This window comes from Polyodon spathula, chromosome 26, assembly GCF_017654505.1.
Source record: "Polyodon spathula isolate WHYD16114869_AA chromosome 26, ASM1765450v1, whole genome shotgun sequence".
Taxonomy (NCBI): Eukaryota; Metazoa; Chordata; class Actinopteri; order Acipenseriformes; family Polyodontidae; genus Polyodon; species Polyodon spathula.
In genome coordinates, this window is record NC_054559.1 from 12,513,647 (window position 1) to 12,531,699 (window position 18,053).

General features: G+C 41.2%; 1 protein-coding gene across 2 annotated transcripts in view; it reads right to left on the reverse strand.

The window, feature by feature from the left end:
• Positions 1-8,315: 8,315 nt before the first annotated feature.
• Positions 8,316-18,053, reverse strand: part of LOC121300595 (xylosyltransferase 1-like) — a 45,550-nt gene continuing 35,812 nt past the window's right edge. Inside the window, exons 8-11 of one of the 2 annotated variants that reach the window (XM_041229201.1) lie at positions 15,772-16,034; positions 14,218-14,413; positions 11,349-11,682; positions 8,316-9,999 (exon numbers count right to left, since the gene is read on the reverse strand). In XM_041229201.1, coding sequence (XP_041085135.1) covers positions 9,677-9,999; positions 11,349-11,682; positions 14,218-14,413; positions 15,772-16,034 — 1,116 coding nt within the window. In that variant the 3' untranslated portion in view covers positions 8,316-9,676. Of the gene's footprint in view, positions 10,000-11,348; positions 11,683-14,217; positions 14,414-15,771; positions 16,038-18,053 lie in introns of both variants that reach the window. The other variant, XM_041229199.1, reaches the window with a different exon arrangement.

The window sequence follows — 18,053 nt, forward strand, 5'->3', positions numbered from 1 at the left end:
AAGGACAATTTGGACATTCAAAGTAATGTCATTTTCTTTTATATTACTATCCCAACCTACATATAATTCACAAATATTTAATAAAGAATATCTTGCTGTAAACGTTTACCATCTTCATAATATAGAGAGTTTTGGGGTGTGGTGTTTGTGCTGTAGTCCAGAAGTGCATATTGTATTAGACTGCCTGTGTGCTGCTGCTGCGTCAATGTAGCTGTGTTCAGCTGAGCCAGTCACCTTGTCCATTTTCCTCCTTTATTGATCATAGGAATGAGGTTTTCAGAGCCGGCCTCTATTTGCATAATGAGCTGTGCATTACTGCCAGCCTGTCGATGGGGAACTCGGCCTGGGGCTGCCGCTGCACTTATTCATCCTGACAGGGTTATGCTACTACAGGCCCTGCTGACAGTGGCAGTGTAAGGGAGGGGGCTGCCTCTGCTGTATTTTCTGTTCAGGTCTCTAATGACATCACAGGCAAGATGTAAAAAAGAACACAATACAGCCTCTTTGTTAAAACAGTCATGTTTGGAATTGGTTGGAGCCATTCCGCCTGAAAATAAATATCTCTATAAAAAACATGTCTGTATGTTTTTAAACAAGATCCAACAGATGGTGCCCTGAGCTCCAAAATGTAATATATTTTGTTAATGATGTTAATACTTGAATATTTTTTATTATTTTTTTAAAACTCAAGCAGGTTTGTTCATTTTAAAAGAAGACTGAAGATTCCACATGGGGATTTAAAATAAGAAAAAGTGAGCATAGAAATAGTACTTTAATATCAGGGCTATTAGATCAGTTGCATGATTATAGATTCCCAGATTAATTTCTGATACCCTTGTTGAATTTTGCTAAAACGTTCTCCTTTTCCTATAATAATAAAGCAATTAAAAACACATGGCTTGAAGACGAAATCTTGCTCTCATTCCCCTTCCTTGTGCTATCCACAACAGGAATATGTTCAAAAGCAGCCGTTTCACAGATATTGAGAAGAGAAACGACAGCCTGTGTTCATCATCTACTGTCTTTGCTCAGTTTACTTGAGCAAACAGACTGACTTCAAAATGAGAGCCAGTGAATGTGCTGTACAGTAGGGCGAATAAACATGGGAACTGACTACAGTTGTATTGCAACATTGTGCTGCATAAGGTCATTTTAAGCAAACACATTAACCTTACCTTGAAATGCAGGGCTGTCTAATATGCTTGTCTCCATTTTATGGTTACGAAAATAAATCACATTTAATTAGAAGATAAATATGATTTTTCGCATTTCTATTCTTTCATGAGGGGGTTTTTTAAGCATGAATACTTTATATCTCTGTATCCTGGTTGCTTGGAATCATGGGGGAGTCACTGCGATTGCTACAGCTGTGAGCTTCTAATCACTGTGTCTCCTCCTATAACTCAAACATGGCTGCAAGACTTACTATAGTGCTGTTTTAAGGTTTTTCTGATACACAAGTAATGAGATGGCACTTATGAGATGATAAAATGTACAGTCCTGAAATGTCCTTCAGTGGTGCATTTAGAATGACTAGGAGAGATACTATATGAAAATTAATTGTATAATATACTGGGTGATTAAGAAGTAAGTTTACCACATCAATGATAAGCTGCATTATTGTCCTATTTTAATGATGTGATGTTTAGATCAAGTAAACAGGCGTTATTTTGATACAGAGGGTAACATACTGTAGCTCAGGTTTTACTGTGTTGCTCTGTAGCCTTGTTTAAACTTTCAACTGACATGACAGCTTTACAGCAGCTGACACGCAAACAGTGACTGAAATATGTGAACAAAGGGATCCTGGTAGAGCACTCCGGAAAATGTCATTCGACACACTATGCAGAACTGCTCTTTCATTATACAAAGTACTGTCTTACACAAAAAGAGAAGACTTTGCTTTGAATCAAGAAAGAGAACCAATGAATACCTGAATAACAACAATGAGTGTCTAAAGACTCTTAACAGTACATAAGCACTCGCTGCTCAAACCTTCCACACTGCAGCCCAGCATTCCAACCACTGAGTTACTCAAACCCACTACCTTCCACACTGCAGCCCAGCATTCCAACCACTGAGCTACTCAAACCTGCTACCTTCCACACTTCAGCCCAGCATTCCAACCACTGAGCTACTCAAACCCGCTATCTTCCACACTGCAACCCAGCATTCCAACCACTGAGCTACTGAAACCCACTACCTTCCACACTGCAACCCAGCATTCCAACCACTGAGCTACTCAAACCCACTACCTTCCACACTGCAACCCAGCATTCCAACCACTGAGCTACTGAAACCCACTACCTTCCACACTGCAACCCAGCACTCTAAGCACTGAACTTCTTTTAATGTAGTGCCCCATTGTAGAAATACCGCCATGTGATGTGCTGAGATGCTATAGGGAGTATATAGAACATGGTAGAGGTATAGGAGGTAGATGATCGCATAGGTTACCATAGATCGATCCCTCTCGATGAGCTAAACAAGCTTGTAGCTGTGTTCAGCGTGCCAATGGTGAGCTCAGGACTCTGCAGCAGAGAGGTGAACCTGCTGCCTGCTGTATCGATCAGACCCAGGCTTCTTCAGCTCACAGTCATTTACAAGGAGCAGTGCCAACAGAGAAATCTGTTTGTCTCTGTGAACCGGCACTCCATGGTTGCTTATTCACAATCCTTCCATTAATCCTCATTGCTGGGGTGGGCAGAAGAACTGTGAAACGCTGTAACTGAGCCTTTTCCTGTGAGAAACTGGGCTTTTGAAGAAAAAAACAAATCAATTTCTTGAGAAAACCGTGGGAGAGTTTACATTAACTGGAGTTACAAATAGTAGAATGAGAAAGGTGTAACCCTGTGACGTCCTTTTTAAAGTGCAATTTGAAATCATTCTAACACGGGATGATTGGTTTAAAGAATGCTAGCAAAGGTTTTTTGTCAACTCGAGTGTTAGTTAAAAATGTGTGTTGCAGTAGCCCATGTGGTGAATATTAGTCCACCAGTATTAACCAGTGTTAAACTTTCAGCTTCTAATTTGTCATGGTTTGGGTTCTTGTTCTCAGCCCAGTGTGCACCTAGTACACACACCGTAGAAACCGCACTTCCTCTGAACACTGTAATTAAACATTTCACCAAAGATAAGATTTCCCTGTGCAGTGTGCATGCTCATGTTGATGCAGGTGTCTGCTGGGATCTCACAGCACGCATGACTGACCAAGCTAATTCCATCATTCGTCAGAGAGACACGCTGTTGTTTGATGGTTCTACGGGGAGCTAGCTCTCTTTGAGAATGCACTACACCAACCTGCCTGATTCTCACACTCTCTCCCTTTGCATGTCTCATTAGAGACCCCCGTTTGCATAATTAGCAAGGCTACATTTCAATAAAGCTTTGGGACTGACTGCAAAGGGATGCCAGTCAAATCAAACCCTGTTTAGCTGGATTGAGTATAACGAAGATTCCTTCACTGCACAGTGACACAGTAATTGGAGAGGTGAGTCCTGGGTTTGAATCAGCTGTCTGGTTAAAGACCAGGGTGGAGTGTAATAGGTTGGGGTGGAACTCCAACACACCCGGCTACAGGGTGGAAGGTTTTGGGTTTGAGTAGTTTAAAAATTAAATTCATGCTGTTTTTCCTGGAAAGGCTTTCTGCATAATTGTATGTTTTTTTACAAGTTGTGGCTTGCATTATGAGGATTAAGTTATATATTCCCATATTGATAATAATAAAAAAAAATCTTTAATTATTTATCACAGATTAAAATGGAGGTATAACTTCGCTGTGGTAATTTCAATGGAGTTCCATGAATAAGGAAGCAAGAGGCAGAAATTCACAAAATTTGAAGAGATGTGAACAAATTTGACTGCTGTTATAACATTGCAATAGAACCTGAGTTACAAGTCAATTTTGAAATAGAGACTGTTGACCAAGTGGTTTAATACCTGTGTGCTGTATTCATAAAAATACTACTCTTTAACATGTGGAATAGTAATAAAACACATATATACATTAGCCAGTTGAACTATTTGATCTTCTTCAGTAGCCAGGAGCCGTTTCTTGTTTTAAGTGGTGTGTTCGGTCAGTTTGTAAGTTTGGGGTTCTCTAAAGGATAATTTTGCCATAGAAAGGTGTCAATCAATGTGTACAATTACCCAAGCACAAAGCAAGAAAGCTGTATCAAGCAGAACAGGATGAGTTTTTACTCTGCAATGAGGGTGTGGGGGACTAGGAGGCAGTGTGTCTACAGAGGTGCAGCTTTTGGGAAGTCACTATACAGCAGGGGTGCCCAATCCTGGTCCTCCTGGCTTTTGTTCCAGCTGTCCCCTAAATTACTTAATTGGACCAGTCAAGCACTTTAGAAGCTTAATTCGCCCAATTAAGCAATTTAGAGTACAGTTGGAACAAAAACCAGGAGGAACACCAGCCCTCCAGGACCAGGATTGGGCACCCCTGGTCTACAGCATGCAATGCTGTACTTAGAACTTTAGGGGGATATTTTGGAAGATATGTGCACTCCACAGGGTAGAGATATCCAAAACATACACAGCCATGACAAACCACTAATTACAGCACAGAGACCATTGCACAGAGCCACTGCTGTGTTAATTCTGTTTAATTAAATCAGAAGATTACATGCCACAGAGAGTAATGAAGAATGTAAATTAGACTAAAGATAGTGGAGAGAGCGAGCAAGGGGTGCACAGCTAATCCTTCTGTTTGTAGTGTGTGTGTGTGTGTGTAACTTTGATTTTAAGATGCAGAAACCCACTGTTACATTCCGTTTTACATTAAAATAGGACTCATGCACTGGTAACGGTTGACTGCCAGATTTGCTACCTCTTATTTAGCTTTTAGTACAATTTTCGCACCAGTATTATACTTTGTATTGTCTTCCTGTGAGTGTAGCAAGGTACCACTCTGTTGGTTTTGATTAATAAAGGTCCCCCATAATATCTTTCTGCTGTATTCTTTAAGATCAGATGACTGCTCTATTAAGCTGTTCCCAGTTGGTAAAACAGATTTTCAGTTTGAGTTGCATATTTTGCCCCCAGTTTAACCTGATAAGAATTACTGTAAGTGTAACACAGCTTGTTAATTGTTTTCTATTGCACTTACTATTTGACATGCTATCTTTTGACTCTGTTTATTCACACGCCATGTGCAAGGGTAACAGCAGGAACAGGCACAGAAATTAATTGGTATTAAATAATTAAATACTTCACTGTAGTTTGATTATAGTCGCACCCACTTTTCTCCCTGTGCAGCTGAAACATGCAAGCTTCAGTTCCTTTAGCCAGAAAACTTTGGGACTGGCCAAGCTTCCAGTTTTTTTAAAAAAAAGACACCAAATGTAAATGTTAGCTGTAAAGTGTGCTATCATTGTGGTGCCCCTCTCCCCTCGTCCACAAAAAAAAAAAACACACACACACACACACACACACAGGGAGAAAAGGTATTTCATCATTTTATTTTAAAACTCAGCAGTCAAAAAAAAAAACAAAGAAAAAAACACACGCAGTAAGTCAGAAGGCATTGTATATACAACAGCATCTTTTTGGTATGATACAAGTTCCTGGTACATACATACATACATACATACATACATACACATTATATATACACACACACACACACATATACATTTTCTTGGAAAAATAAAATAAAATAAAAGCAAACTTTTGCTTGCAGACATTAAAAGCAGGAGTTCCCAAGATGAAAGAACAGCTAAGGCACAAAATCTCTTCATCATCTTGGCTAACAGAAAGGGGGGGGGGTAGACGAGTTCGGAGAAGTTAGTGAAAAAAAAAAAAGCAACATTCTAGTGACAGGAACAGCAGTTTGACATTAGATTCTCAGAATGACAGATAATAATCATTATAACAATTACTACCGCGTCAAATGAATCAGAAAATATTTATTTTCTTTACTTTTTACTTTAAATAAATTACAAAATATCTACATCCTTTAATGTGCCAAGTTCTGTGCTGGGATTTTAAATATTTTATTTTGTAACCTTACTGTATTTACAATTTTAATTCTTTTTTAAATGTTTTTTTCTTTTTAAGACTACATTTAGATTACAAAATACTTCTGTACATTTTTTTAGGCATAATACTTATAACAAAATAGTTATTCTTTAATTCATCACAACATACAGTAACACTAGATTATTTTTCTTATTTTATTCCAATGAAAGGGTGGTCAGAACTAGGTTTTGTTTATGTACTTTTAAAAAAGAAAATTCTAATTCAAATTAAAAGGTGGTGAAATGCATTTCAACACCATAGAAGCAGTACTATGAATCAGATTCGTCTTGGAGGAAAGTTGGCGGGTCTGTTGACTGTTCCACCTCACCATTGTTGCTGACAAAGGCAAGACTGTAGTAGCTGCTGCCAGTGTTCACTTTGCCCCAATTCTGCCCCACAGTGGTCAGGGCTTTATAAGAGTATTTCTTTGATTAGTTGAGGTCAGAACTGGTCCTTGAGTACTGCTCACAGATTATCAGGTTCCTAAATGAAGTCCCACTTTTTATTTATTTTTTAAACCAAGAGACTGGGAGAAGAGTTACTATACCATTGACCTGACTATTGTCGCTTCCATGCGTACAGCTGGTTTAATATCTGGCATGAAACAGCTCTCTCTCTCTCTCTAAAGCTCTGTATAATAAAACATACTATCTTGGTATTTTTTTGTTTCTTAAATCTTAAGCTGTAAGGGACATAACTTGGCTTTGAGGAAATTTGTATTCACAGCAACGAGAGATCACCCTTTTAAGCTCATCCTTCATCTATCCGTCATCCTTATCATGCTTTGCATTTTCTCATTTCACTCCCTTATCATTGCTTGTCTCTTCGCTTCATTCACTACCTACTGGGTCCTGCTGCCCCCCTCCCTGTACCTCAACTCTTAACCACTAGATCACGCAACTTCCCTCCCTCCATCCCAGTCCTTCAACTTTACCTCCTGGACCACACTGCCTCCCTCCTTACAAGCCCTTCAGCTCCCAGATCTCTGGACTGCCTCCGTCAGTGGAATCTGGTAGCGACTGCCATGACTGGAGTAGCTAATCTCCTCTATCAATCAGTCCCTGAGCTACATTTTCTGCCAGCCCTAATTGATGGGCTGCTACAATTGCACAGCTCTTGCGGTGAAATCCTTCAACCTTAAGGGCATCGCAGCTTCAGAAAACCTTGTTTTAATCAATGAGCAGGTGATTCAAGTAAATACATAAAAAGAAAAACAAATGTATGCTACTGATGAGGTATAGATATGTTTGTAGAAGCTGCTGTGGCTGCAGGTGGAAGGTAGTGGGTTTGAGTAGCTCCAGTACCAGGGCTGCAGTGTAGGAGGTAGGGAATCCAATAGTCTTCCTGTTCTAGCATGTTTGCAGTTTGTTTATACAGTGCTATACATGAAAACACATTTTATTGTTAAAAAGTGAATGGCACAGGGGCTCCCAAGTGGCACATCCAGTAAAGGTGCTCTGCGTGGAGTGCAGGATGCGCCCTGTAGCCCGGAGAGCACATGTTAGAATCCGACCGCGACCAGGGGTTCCTAGGGGGTGGCACACAATTGGCTGAGCACCATCCGGATAGGGAGAGCTTATGTCGGCCAGGGCAATCTGCGATTCACCGTGCACCAGTGACCCCTGTGGCTGATAGGGCGCCTGTGGCTCTGCAGTGGAGCCACTCAGATCTGTGTTGTCCTCCAGCACTACGGGTGCAGTGCAGAACACGTTTTGGAGGACGCGTGTTTCAGCCTTCGTTCCCCTAATCGCCGGGGGAGGGGGGGTGTTGCAGCGGTGAACCGGGATAAAAATAATAACTGGGCATTCCAAATTGGTGAGAAAACCGGGGTAAAAAGCCATTGGCGACAACAAAATAAAATAATAAAAAAAAAAAAAAAAAAGTGAAAGACACTGAAATGTTCCTACAATAAAATAATAATCTCTTGGTACAGTTAGAGCATCTCCCAGACTGTGGAGCACAGATACAGTCTCACCATAACACTGCTTCAGCCTAGTTTAGCACTACAACACATATACGCATGTGGATCTGAATACTGTTCGGTATTTCGCTTCCATTATTTGAGGACTACCTGCTCACACAGTATTCGCTGTGGCACAGTTATTCGTTTCTTCATGCAGAAGTAATGCCTGCCAGCCACAGCAACATAAACATAAATGGAAACTATGGACCAGATTCCTCAGGGGGTATTATATATATATATATATATATATATATATATATATATATATATATATATATATATATATATATATATATATAAAGGGGAAAAGCGTATTAGCACACTCCTGTGACACAGTGTCTCAAAACCATAGCCAGTCCACACACAGACTGGGAGGATATGGAATGTGGTAAATTGGGGCGAAGGCCTTTTTAAATAAAGGCAGGTTGTTAGTAAAAGAGAAAATATTCAGCAAGCTGCAAATGCAGCATGTATTCATTAGTCATTGACTAAAAATATATATAAATAGCTAAAACTTTACTCTCTCTTCTTTCTCTCTCTGTTTCCGTTTGTTTCCCCCTAAGTTGTGCCAAAAAATAAATTAAAAAAAAAAAAAAATATATGATATTTTCTCCCGGAATGCCGGCGCAGGTGACATCCCATATTTCAAGTTTCAGGCAGCCTGCAGTATCCAAGAAACAAACAAACAAACAAAAAAGCTTAAAAACATAAAAAAAAGAAACCCAGCTGTAACATCTGCAGTTGCACTGTTCAGCTTCCAGATGTGCCGAGTTTCATTTTTTTATGTTTACTATTATTTTTACTATAAAAAGGAAGGATTGAACTGTACAGTACATTTTGGGAAGGCTGCTACACTTCATTAAAGCCAATGTCATGTTCCCAACCACATTGACGTCAACATGTTGAAATAATGGTACAGTTATAGGTTGCCTTGTTGCCAGCCATGAACAACTTAAAATAAGCTGCTGCTTTCTGCATTCTCCACATGTTTTAAACACAGAAATACATTGGGATTCGAGATCAATGGCTTGAGTTTAAGCAAAATAATTCATAGCAAGATTTGTTTTATTTTCTCATCATATTATTTTTTTACCTCAATTGTGCCGTTTACCTGAAGATTATTTTCTTTTGTTAAAAAAAGAAAAAAAAAGTAGGAATGATTACAACAAAACTAACAGAAAGGCAATGTTTGCACAGGCAAAGTGGCACCCACTGTGTCCGTGTTGTGATGGCACTGTGTGAATATGGTGACTGGCAGCAGTACGCCACAGGAAGTATCACTTACTGAGTATCCCCTTGGGTCAGGATGACTACAATGTTGCTACCAGTACTACGAAATAGAAATGTGGACAAATGTTTTGAAACAAAGCCACAGTAGCACAACTGGAATGGCTTCAAATTTAGGATTGAGACACTTAAAATAATAAGGTGAAGGTAGTACGGCTAAATGGCTCAAAATAGTTTGCCTTTTAAATCACAGTCTAGACCTTACCTTCCACTGCAAAATAAAAAGCTGCCTGACTGAAGGAATTGCAATACCATTACTAATATATAATATAATGATTATATATAATATGAGCAGCCTTCCCTTTTTTCCCTTTTTGTTGTTTAAGAAGCAGTTACACTTATATAAAAACGGTTGCAATAAAAAAATGAATAGCAGTTGAGCCTCCCGTCCAGCAGTTGGCGCTACCTGAGGTGACCATCTGCTCTGATTGGCCCAAGCTCAGCTTTGGGGTCGGGGCTGAGCGCGCTCCATACGGTCTGGCTGCAGGCCTGCATGACCGGACAGCCGCTGGGCCCCACAGAGCACACGTCCACTGCAGACCAGTGTGCCCCCACCAGCTCGTCCACCCAGCGCTCCAGCTCTTTGCCGGTCAGCCCTGCATTGTGCTTGGCAGCCTCCACCTGCCCCAGGTGCACTGGGATGTTCAGCACCGGGTTGAGCCCGTGGAAGCTCTGCTCCATGTAGCTGTTCTTGGCTGGTCCGTTGTGCAGCCTCAAAGCATCATCTGAAAGAGGAAGAACAAACAAACAAGGTTTAGCAGCTGAGACAGGATATCCTTCCATGAGGCCGGTGTAACAGGGGAGTGCAAAAGACAGCTGGCTTCCTGTTGCCTCAGGAACAAAGTTTGTATTGTGTGCAAAAAAAAAAAACACTCTTAAAAAGAACCTGTAATTGTAGCATTAGGCCATCGGTTGTCATTCTTTGCTATGCAATGAGAAAAATGTGTGTGTGTGTGTGTGTGTGTGTGTGTCTTGGTCCTGGATTTTTTCCATATAAAAAATATATGCATCCTGCCTCTTGATTTTTTAATTCAATACCACGCTTTACTCGTAACCCGACACTTACTACTGGTACAGAAGGGATAAAAACTGATAAAAAGACTAGTGGGAAAATTCGACATTGTCGTTTCATGTGACTGAAATCTGACTGGAAATGGATCATTCATTTATTTATTCATTCATTCATCTGCAAATACCAAGTGCAGCTGGTTACAGTGTCAGTTCACAATGCGTGAGAAGCGAAAAATGAGTTCTCGTTCAACTGGCTTTAAAGCTCAGGCTATTTGGGATGACAGGCTTGTCAGCAGAGCTTTCAAAGCGCGTGCTGTTACATGACAAACAAGCCACAACGTTTAATTTCTGTGTGAAACTAAGATGTTTATTATTGTTTTTGTTCACAAGTTAATTCTATATAAAGCACATTCGTTAACTTTTGCTATTTAAGCTGTCAGATAAGACAGTACAAGCCAAAAACGAAAAGTATAGTCAATAGTTTGTGGTTGGATTGTTTTTGTAGAAAAAAAAAACCCGCTGTAGTTATTTTATTAATTTTTATTTCAAATCAAACTATACGAGTTGTACCAAGTTTGTACAGTACTGTACAGTACATAACCGTGTAAATACTGTAATACTTCTCGGTTGTCTGATGAATTTGCAAAAAGTAATTCTAAATATTACTTTGAAGTTCTCAATGTAATTCTCAGTAACGGTCTCTAATATTAGTCCCGCCTCTGCTCACTAATGATTGGACAGATGCAAAACCAGGGCAGATCTTTGACTCTCATTGGTTAAACTCACAAGACCTTCAACTGAAGAGGAGAATACTGTAAACGGTGTATGTCCCGCCTCTGCTCATTCATTATTTGACACCTGCATAACAAGGGGCAGATCTTTGACTCTCCCATTGGTTAAACCTACTCAAGACCTTCAACTGTTTATGTCCCACCTAATTTCTGTTCTGTCTCACACAAAGAGATCTGCTTCTCACTTGCTTGTTGCCAGCATCAGCTTTTTTATCTGCAAAGTGTAAGAAACGTCCTGCATAGCACAGAGTGCGAGTGAACGGGCACCTCACCTTGTCTGATGGGCTGGTGGTTGTAGAAGGCGAGCGGGGCGACGAGGAATCGCGTCTCCGCGACCGGGCTCCAGTGGTGAAGCACCTTGACAGTCCAGGTGCCGGGCCGCAGTGGCAGGTTGAGAGGTGGCCGGTAGTGCGTGAACTCTGCGTTCGCCTCAATCAAGATGTCGTAGGTGGCTGCGATCACGTTGGTGGGATCCACCCAGACCACCGTCACAGTCACGTTGGCCCCCTTCCCCCACTTCTGCATCCCCACAGGCTCGTCCGCTGGGCCAGTCAGCCCCCCGAAATTCCGGAAAATACGCTCTTTGGCATCCCACTCCGTGCCAATCTGGAAATTATAATAAATAAAATTCAGAACAAGGCGTGTCAGTTATTTATAGTAATGTATAGTAAAATAACACAATACAAAGACCACACTCACAGCAAGTAGGTTTCTATCACCTAAGCTCCTTTCACACTAGCATGCTCTATCTGAGTCAGGACCCAGTGTCATGAGGGTCTGCTATGTGATTTCACACTGCTTTTGATAAAGCAGGATTGACCTGGGTGGCAGACGCAAGTACACAATGCGCGTATCAATGCCCCGGAAGCAGCTTGTTACTGACACTTTCATCCAAGCGTCTCTGGATTCAACCGTCGGCCCAAATATTGATTAGAGCAAATGTTTCTACATCTCTTCTGCAATCTGGCTCATGGTGTGTCTCAAGCAACAAAAATATGGCTAAACAATAAACAGAAACGTTCCTTGTGGAAGCGAACCTTCACGCATGTGTGGCTGTTTGTTATTTCATCGGCTTGTGAACAGCTGACATGCATTTTGTCTCGCTCAACCCGGGTCACAGCGTCTCGACCCACATCCTGACATGGGTCTCTGCCGGGTAGGCATGCCAGTGTGAAAGGGGCTCTACATTCTAATGCCTTACTCATAAGGAACTATCCATATAAAAGTTGAATCATAATTGGTTGACATGCAATAAACAAAGACAGGTGTGGCCATTTAGTTCAGGTACATGTAAATTCAGAATGACTCAGATACTTTATTAAACGGCCTCCACTCTACCGATTTTTAAAAATGTGTTTCTGTCATCAATATCTTACATTGTAGCTCTTTTTGAGCAATAGTAGCAAACAACTTTATACACACACTATTTACCATGACAGTTAGGTTTAGTTTAGTTCTGTCGCTTTTAGTTTTGTTATTTTCATGTTGACAAATACAGTCCTAGTTTATTGTTAGGTTTTCAAGGCGTCATCTTTGCTGAGGGAAACCTGCAATGCAAAGTTACAGCTCTGTTGTTCTGTACACTTTCACTGCATTTATCAATGGTAACCAGGGTTTTGTTTGTTAAACACCATTGGGACCAAAGTATGAGACCTCTGGCGGTTATATATGAAATAATTGCTCTTTTACATTATTGATTATGCAGTGTCCTAAGAGGAAAATCTACTTGTTGGGATAGCTAGCATGTTGCCATTAGTACTGGAGAGAAAATTAGGTGATACCATCTGTGGTTTACATTAGAAACAACCTAGCATGTGTTAAGGGTAGAATTCTCCACCTGGGAGTTTATCTTGCTCTCAATGTACCCTACTCCTCTGTATGCATTTAAAGACAACTAGCTAACTAACTTAATTAATTTCAATTAAGCAAATAAAAATATATAATTGATAGGCCACTGCAGGATAGTTATTTGTTTATTTACTGTAGACAGAGAAGGGAAAAATATTAGAGCTTCGCTAAGTGGTGGAAAAGTATGAATTTTTAATAACGGAGTGAGAGAAGAGCAGGTGGGGCAGTCAGAAGAATGAAAGAAGAGTTAAGAGCGTTATGTGGAACTGGGTCTGGTTTGACCATCATTACAGTAGCTGATTAAGTAAACACCAGGATCAATTTCTGCTTGTAAGTGTGTCTATATCAAGCTGCAGAGAGACGAGAGGAGTGCTTTATAAACAGACAAGCAATTCTGATAAACCAGAGCCCGTCCCCCAGGGTCCAGACCACACCTACAAGTCTGGGGTTGAGGCCAGAGCCCTGGCCTCCATTACCCTAGAATTCAAAAAGCATTTTAAACACTACAATTTTACCAGCCCAATTCCATTGCTTATTGCTTTTTAAGAAGTTCAGTACTTAATTAAAATATATATTTTTAGTTTACTAGCAAAGCCCTCACAAAGGCATTTATTGAAGCACTCAAAGCCCAAACATTGATCTATAAATGTCTGCTTCAGATGGTGTTTCTCTCTTCTATTAATAATAAACCTCCTGAAGCAATTCAATTCTTATTGTTTAGCATGCACTTACCCACCACTTATCCTGTAGGGTGTGCAACGACTAATAAACTGATCAGCTGAGATTCTTTGCAAAGGCTGCAAATATATTTTGAAAGGAATTGTTAACAAATTAAATTTGTGTGGCAATAAAACCTGCACACCCAGTAAAAACAATACACCTGTTCAACTACTACTGTTGGATAATTAGGGAAACATGAGATTCTGACAATGCAATATTAAAAACCACATATACAAAATACATGTAGTTTAAATACATGGGTGATGGCACATTTGAATTCCATTTGCTCTGTCAGAATGGCATGATCAGGCTCTCAACGTTTGGTTTGTCTGATCCAGAAGAAATCTACTCAATCTACAGTATTAAACAAACAAGTAAATCTTCTTGTGCAATTTTGCACCTCCCTAATTTTGTAAGTGCAGAATTCGAATAGGCGTAAATATAGGCACCATCTTAAAAATTGTTTAAAATAATAATAATAATCTCCAGGCCTTTGGGCACACTTAGCACAAGGCTGGTGACCTTGTCAGTGTGCAGTCTGAAATCTGTAAACCTAATGATGTGATTGGTTACCTCAACAAACTGCAGCCTCCCAAAGTTGCTAGGTGGATTAGCGATCTTGAACACTTTCTTGGGCATCACCCAGGTCTCCAGCGTCTCCAGTTTGCTGGTCACCAGGTTGGTGGAGCGGTGCCTCACTAGGTAACCTTGGAAACGGTCTGACAGGAAGTACAGGTGGACTGACACGGGGTGTCCCATCGGGAAATACCTGAGAGAAACAAGAGGCATTTAGTCTGATTCCCAGCCCAAATCAAGAGACACTTCCCCAATATATTGTACTGTATTACAGGTTTACTGCCTCAGTTTTTTGTACATATTCTTTTTTTTTCCCCATTTGGGAGACATATATAAAGACACGAGCATATTCACACACGCACACAAATAGAGACGTAGAATATCTCTAGAAACTTGGACAGACTGAGCACAAACAAGTCTGACAAAGATTGACTTGCTCCTGCTGAATGTTAAACAGCCACACTGTCAGCCAAAGCCAGCAATGGCCTCATCTGTATTCCGTCAACACTTTGATCTGCTCCATTTCATCCCAGCGCTGCCAACATGACAAGCAGAATAGCTAATATTAACACTCTGGCCTCTGATCCAGCATAATCCAATAACTCCCCACCATCCGTCCCTCCCTTCACACCCCCTCCCAGCTCAGTCCCTGGCGGTCTCGCCGGGGCGCCGGTGTGCCTACGGTAGAGAACAGAGGCGCCATTGTGGGCTGCCCATGGTGTCTACTCGCCAAAGTTGCAGAAGGCTGTGAAAGACAGAAATTCACACTCACTGACAAACGTCTCCTTGTGCTTCTTAGAACTCCTGCCTCCATGACTGAGAAACGTTTGTTTCCGATCCACTGGAAAAAAAAAACTATTTTTGGACTAGATTATCTACAGGATACTTAATTTCTCATCCATGTCTTCACTGGACTCGACAGGATAGTTCTTTAAGAACTATCAATGCCTGCAGGATAGCTCTTAACCACTAGGCCCGTCTTTCTCATCATAACAAAAGGTTTTCAGTTGTAAAAGCATAGCAAAGTGTAATAAAGCACAGTGAAAGCATGATAAAAGATAGGTAAGCACTGTAAAAAACAGCAAGGTAAACAAAGGTAAACTACAGTAAATAGAACCAAGGGAAAAGGATGGGAAAACTGCAAAAATAACATGGTTCACTTTTATAAGGGTAAGGCATCATCACTACTAGACCCCACTCCCTACTGTAAGTTCTCCCCACTAGCAAGCAATGACTACCAGTCTCTCGGCTCCAACCATTAACCCGCACGGTTTCCCTTCAGCAACCCTCAGCTCTCACCACTAGTATCTCACAAGTTCTGCTCACCAACGACCACAACTTATAAACCACAAAGCATGAAGTATTTTTTTTGTTCAGAAAACAATGTAAAGTAGGCTACAGAAGCTTTAACACCAACAGTGTGTGTGTGTGTATGTGTGAGAGAGAAAGAGAAAGAGAGAGAGAGAGAGAGAGAGAGAGAGAGAGAGAGAGAGAGAGAGAGAGAGAGAGAGAGAGAGAGAGAGAGAGAGAGAGAGAGAGAGACCGACTGACCTGCAGCTGCTGTCATTGGGGTCACCCTGCATGGAGTTGGCGGCTCTCTGCAGCCCCATGCGTGCAAAGGCGTGGTAGTAGGTGAGCTTGGTGTCGGAGAGGCTGTGGGCCCCGTCAGGCTCGTCAAAGACATTCTCCCAGTATGCCTTGAGGCCTGGGGTGTTGGAGGGCAGGCTGCCGAACAGGAACCCATCCAGCTGATTCACGATCTCCTGGTTCACACTCGCCTCGAACTTCCGGGCGAAGAACGTGGGCCGAGCAGTCTGCTGTGGAGAAGAGAGCGAGAAACTGTGAGGTTCATCACCTGTGGATAGAGGCAGAGTGAGGCAGGTGTCCATAAACAGACAGCGTGTGCGTGAGACCGGCAAGACTAGGGCAACTTTAAGCCATGATTCCAGCGGTTAGAGTTAAGGGCTTAAATATGTATCTCTGCAATAATGTCTGTGTCATAACAGCAGGACATTTTAAAATAGAGGTACCGGTATTTATATTGGAGAGGGAGATAGAGAAATTCTGTGGCAAGGAAACCTGTAATAAATGGAACAATCCCGGTTCCCCTTTGGTTACCAGCTCCCCTGACCAGAAATATTTCTGTGCTCTCCTCTCACTGCTGACTGAAACAAAACCCAAACAGAACCCCTCTGAGAGAGTGCAGGCTCCCACTCTCACTCGTGATCCTGATGTGGGCTAGTGTTGCCCACTACGTACATCAGGGGTGTCCAATCAGGTCTACTCCAGGTTCAACAGGAACAATTATATAATGAACTACTTCATGGTCTGGATAGAGGTTTAACTGGTTTAATTAAACAATTTAGAACAGGGTTGGAAGAAAGACCAGGAGTGTAAGGACCAACATTCACCCCTGACCTACACACATTATATTTATAGTTTTTATATATATATATAGTTTTAAAACATTACATTTACCCAATTAAAAAATAAAATACAATTTGAACAGGAATTTGCTAAACTAAAATATCGCTTTGTAACTTTTATATGGGCTTATTTCCTTTTTGTGACCTAATCTTTCCTCATGGTTGCCCAACATCTTCCCACAGAGATGTGCCTGGTGAGCCTTTCTGCACTGGGGAGTTTTTTGTGAATAGTGTCATTTTAATCCCGAGGCAGGCAGAGCTAATAAAAAAAACCAAAAAAAAAAAAAAACTGTACTGGCGTGCAAACAAGAGTTTTCTTGTTTTTTTGAAAACGTCAGTCCAACAACAATTTATCGCGAACGATCCCTCTGCCAATACATTCTTTACTGCAGGAATAAGAATGACCTGTCCCCGCGGTCTGGTCTGGCACCCTCCTGCAGACACCGGGCTGTTTGGACATGCAGCACAGTGGAAGCTCTATAATGTACAATGACACTAGAGTGGATATCAACAGCTGCATGGACAAGTGATGGGTAAGAGCCCAAGCCTCTTGTGTATTCTGGAAGCCCTACAGCATTGGGCTATACTGAATGGGAGTGTACAGGTGTGGCAATTTCTTAAGTTTGGTTGTGTTGTCAATAACAAAGAGGCCTACATAATATAGACTGCACACTATGAATTTATTGTAACATCGGATTCCAAAACTAATGCAAGTACAGACACATGTTGCCAACAGCTATGGATGGAATGCAAATATGTCTAATGTAAACAGTGAACTATACACATTTTGTATGTTAATAGAAACTATAATGAATAACTATAGAAGGCACAAAGCTCCAGTAATCTAATCAAAGGGGTTTGGATAAAGCCTGCAATCCATTCCTCAGCCTCTGGCCTTGTGGCCTATGATGTAACTGGAAACCTTCGATTTGAACTGCAGCCTTCCCTTGGATGGCCAAACCTATCTGCAGTTTCCAATGCATTCTTGCACTAAGTGCTTGTTTGGAATCTCTTCCACTGTGTTTCGCGGAGCTGGTGAGGTGGGAGATGTGACTGCTAGACGAAGGAATTTTCTCCCAGTACAGGGCAGCAATTGCTCTAAATCCTGCTGTCACAAACCCCAGCCTGCCTGCCAGCGAAGCAAGGACTGAGGTCAGAAGAATCATAGCTCACCAAGTCCCGCTCTGCCAATCAGATTGCTCTATTAATGAACATTCCATTGCCTTTACTGCAAACTTGTCATCAAAGGCTCATTGAGATAAGTTATAGGGATGCTGATAGGACCCCTATGAACTTATGTCTCCGATGGTATATAAAAATAATAACAATAATTTGTGAGCACTGCAAGCACAGCTGTGATAAAACACTCCAGCCACGTTTTGATTTGACAGTCACAAGCATGTCTGA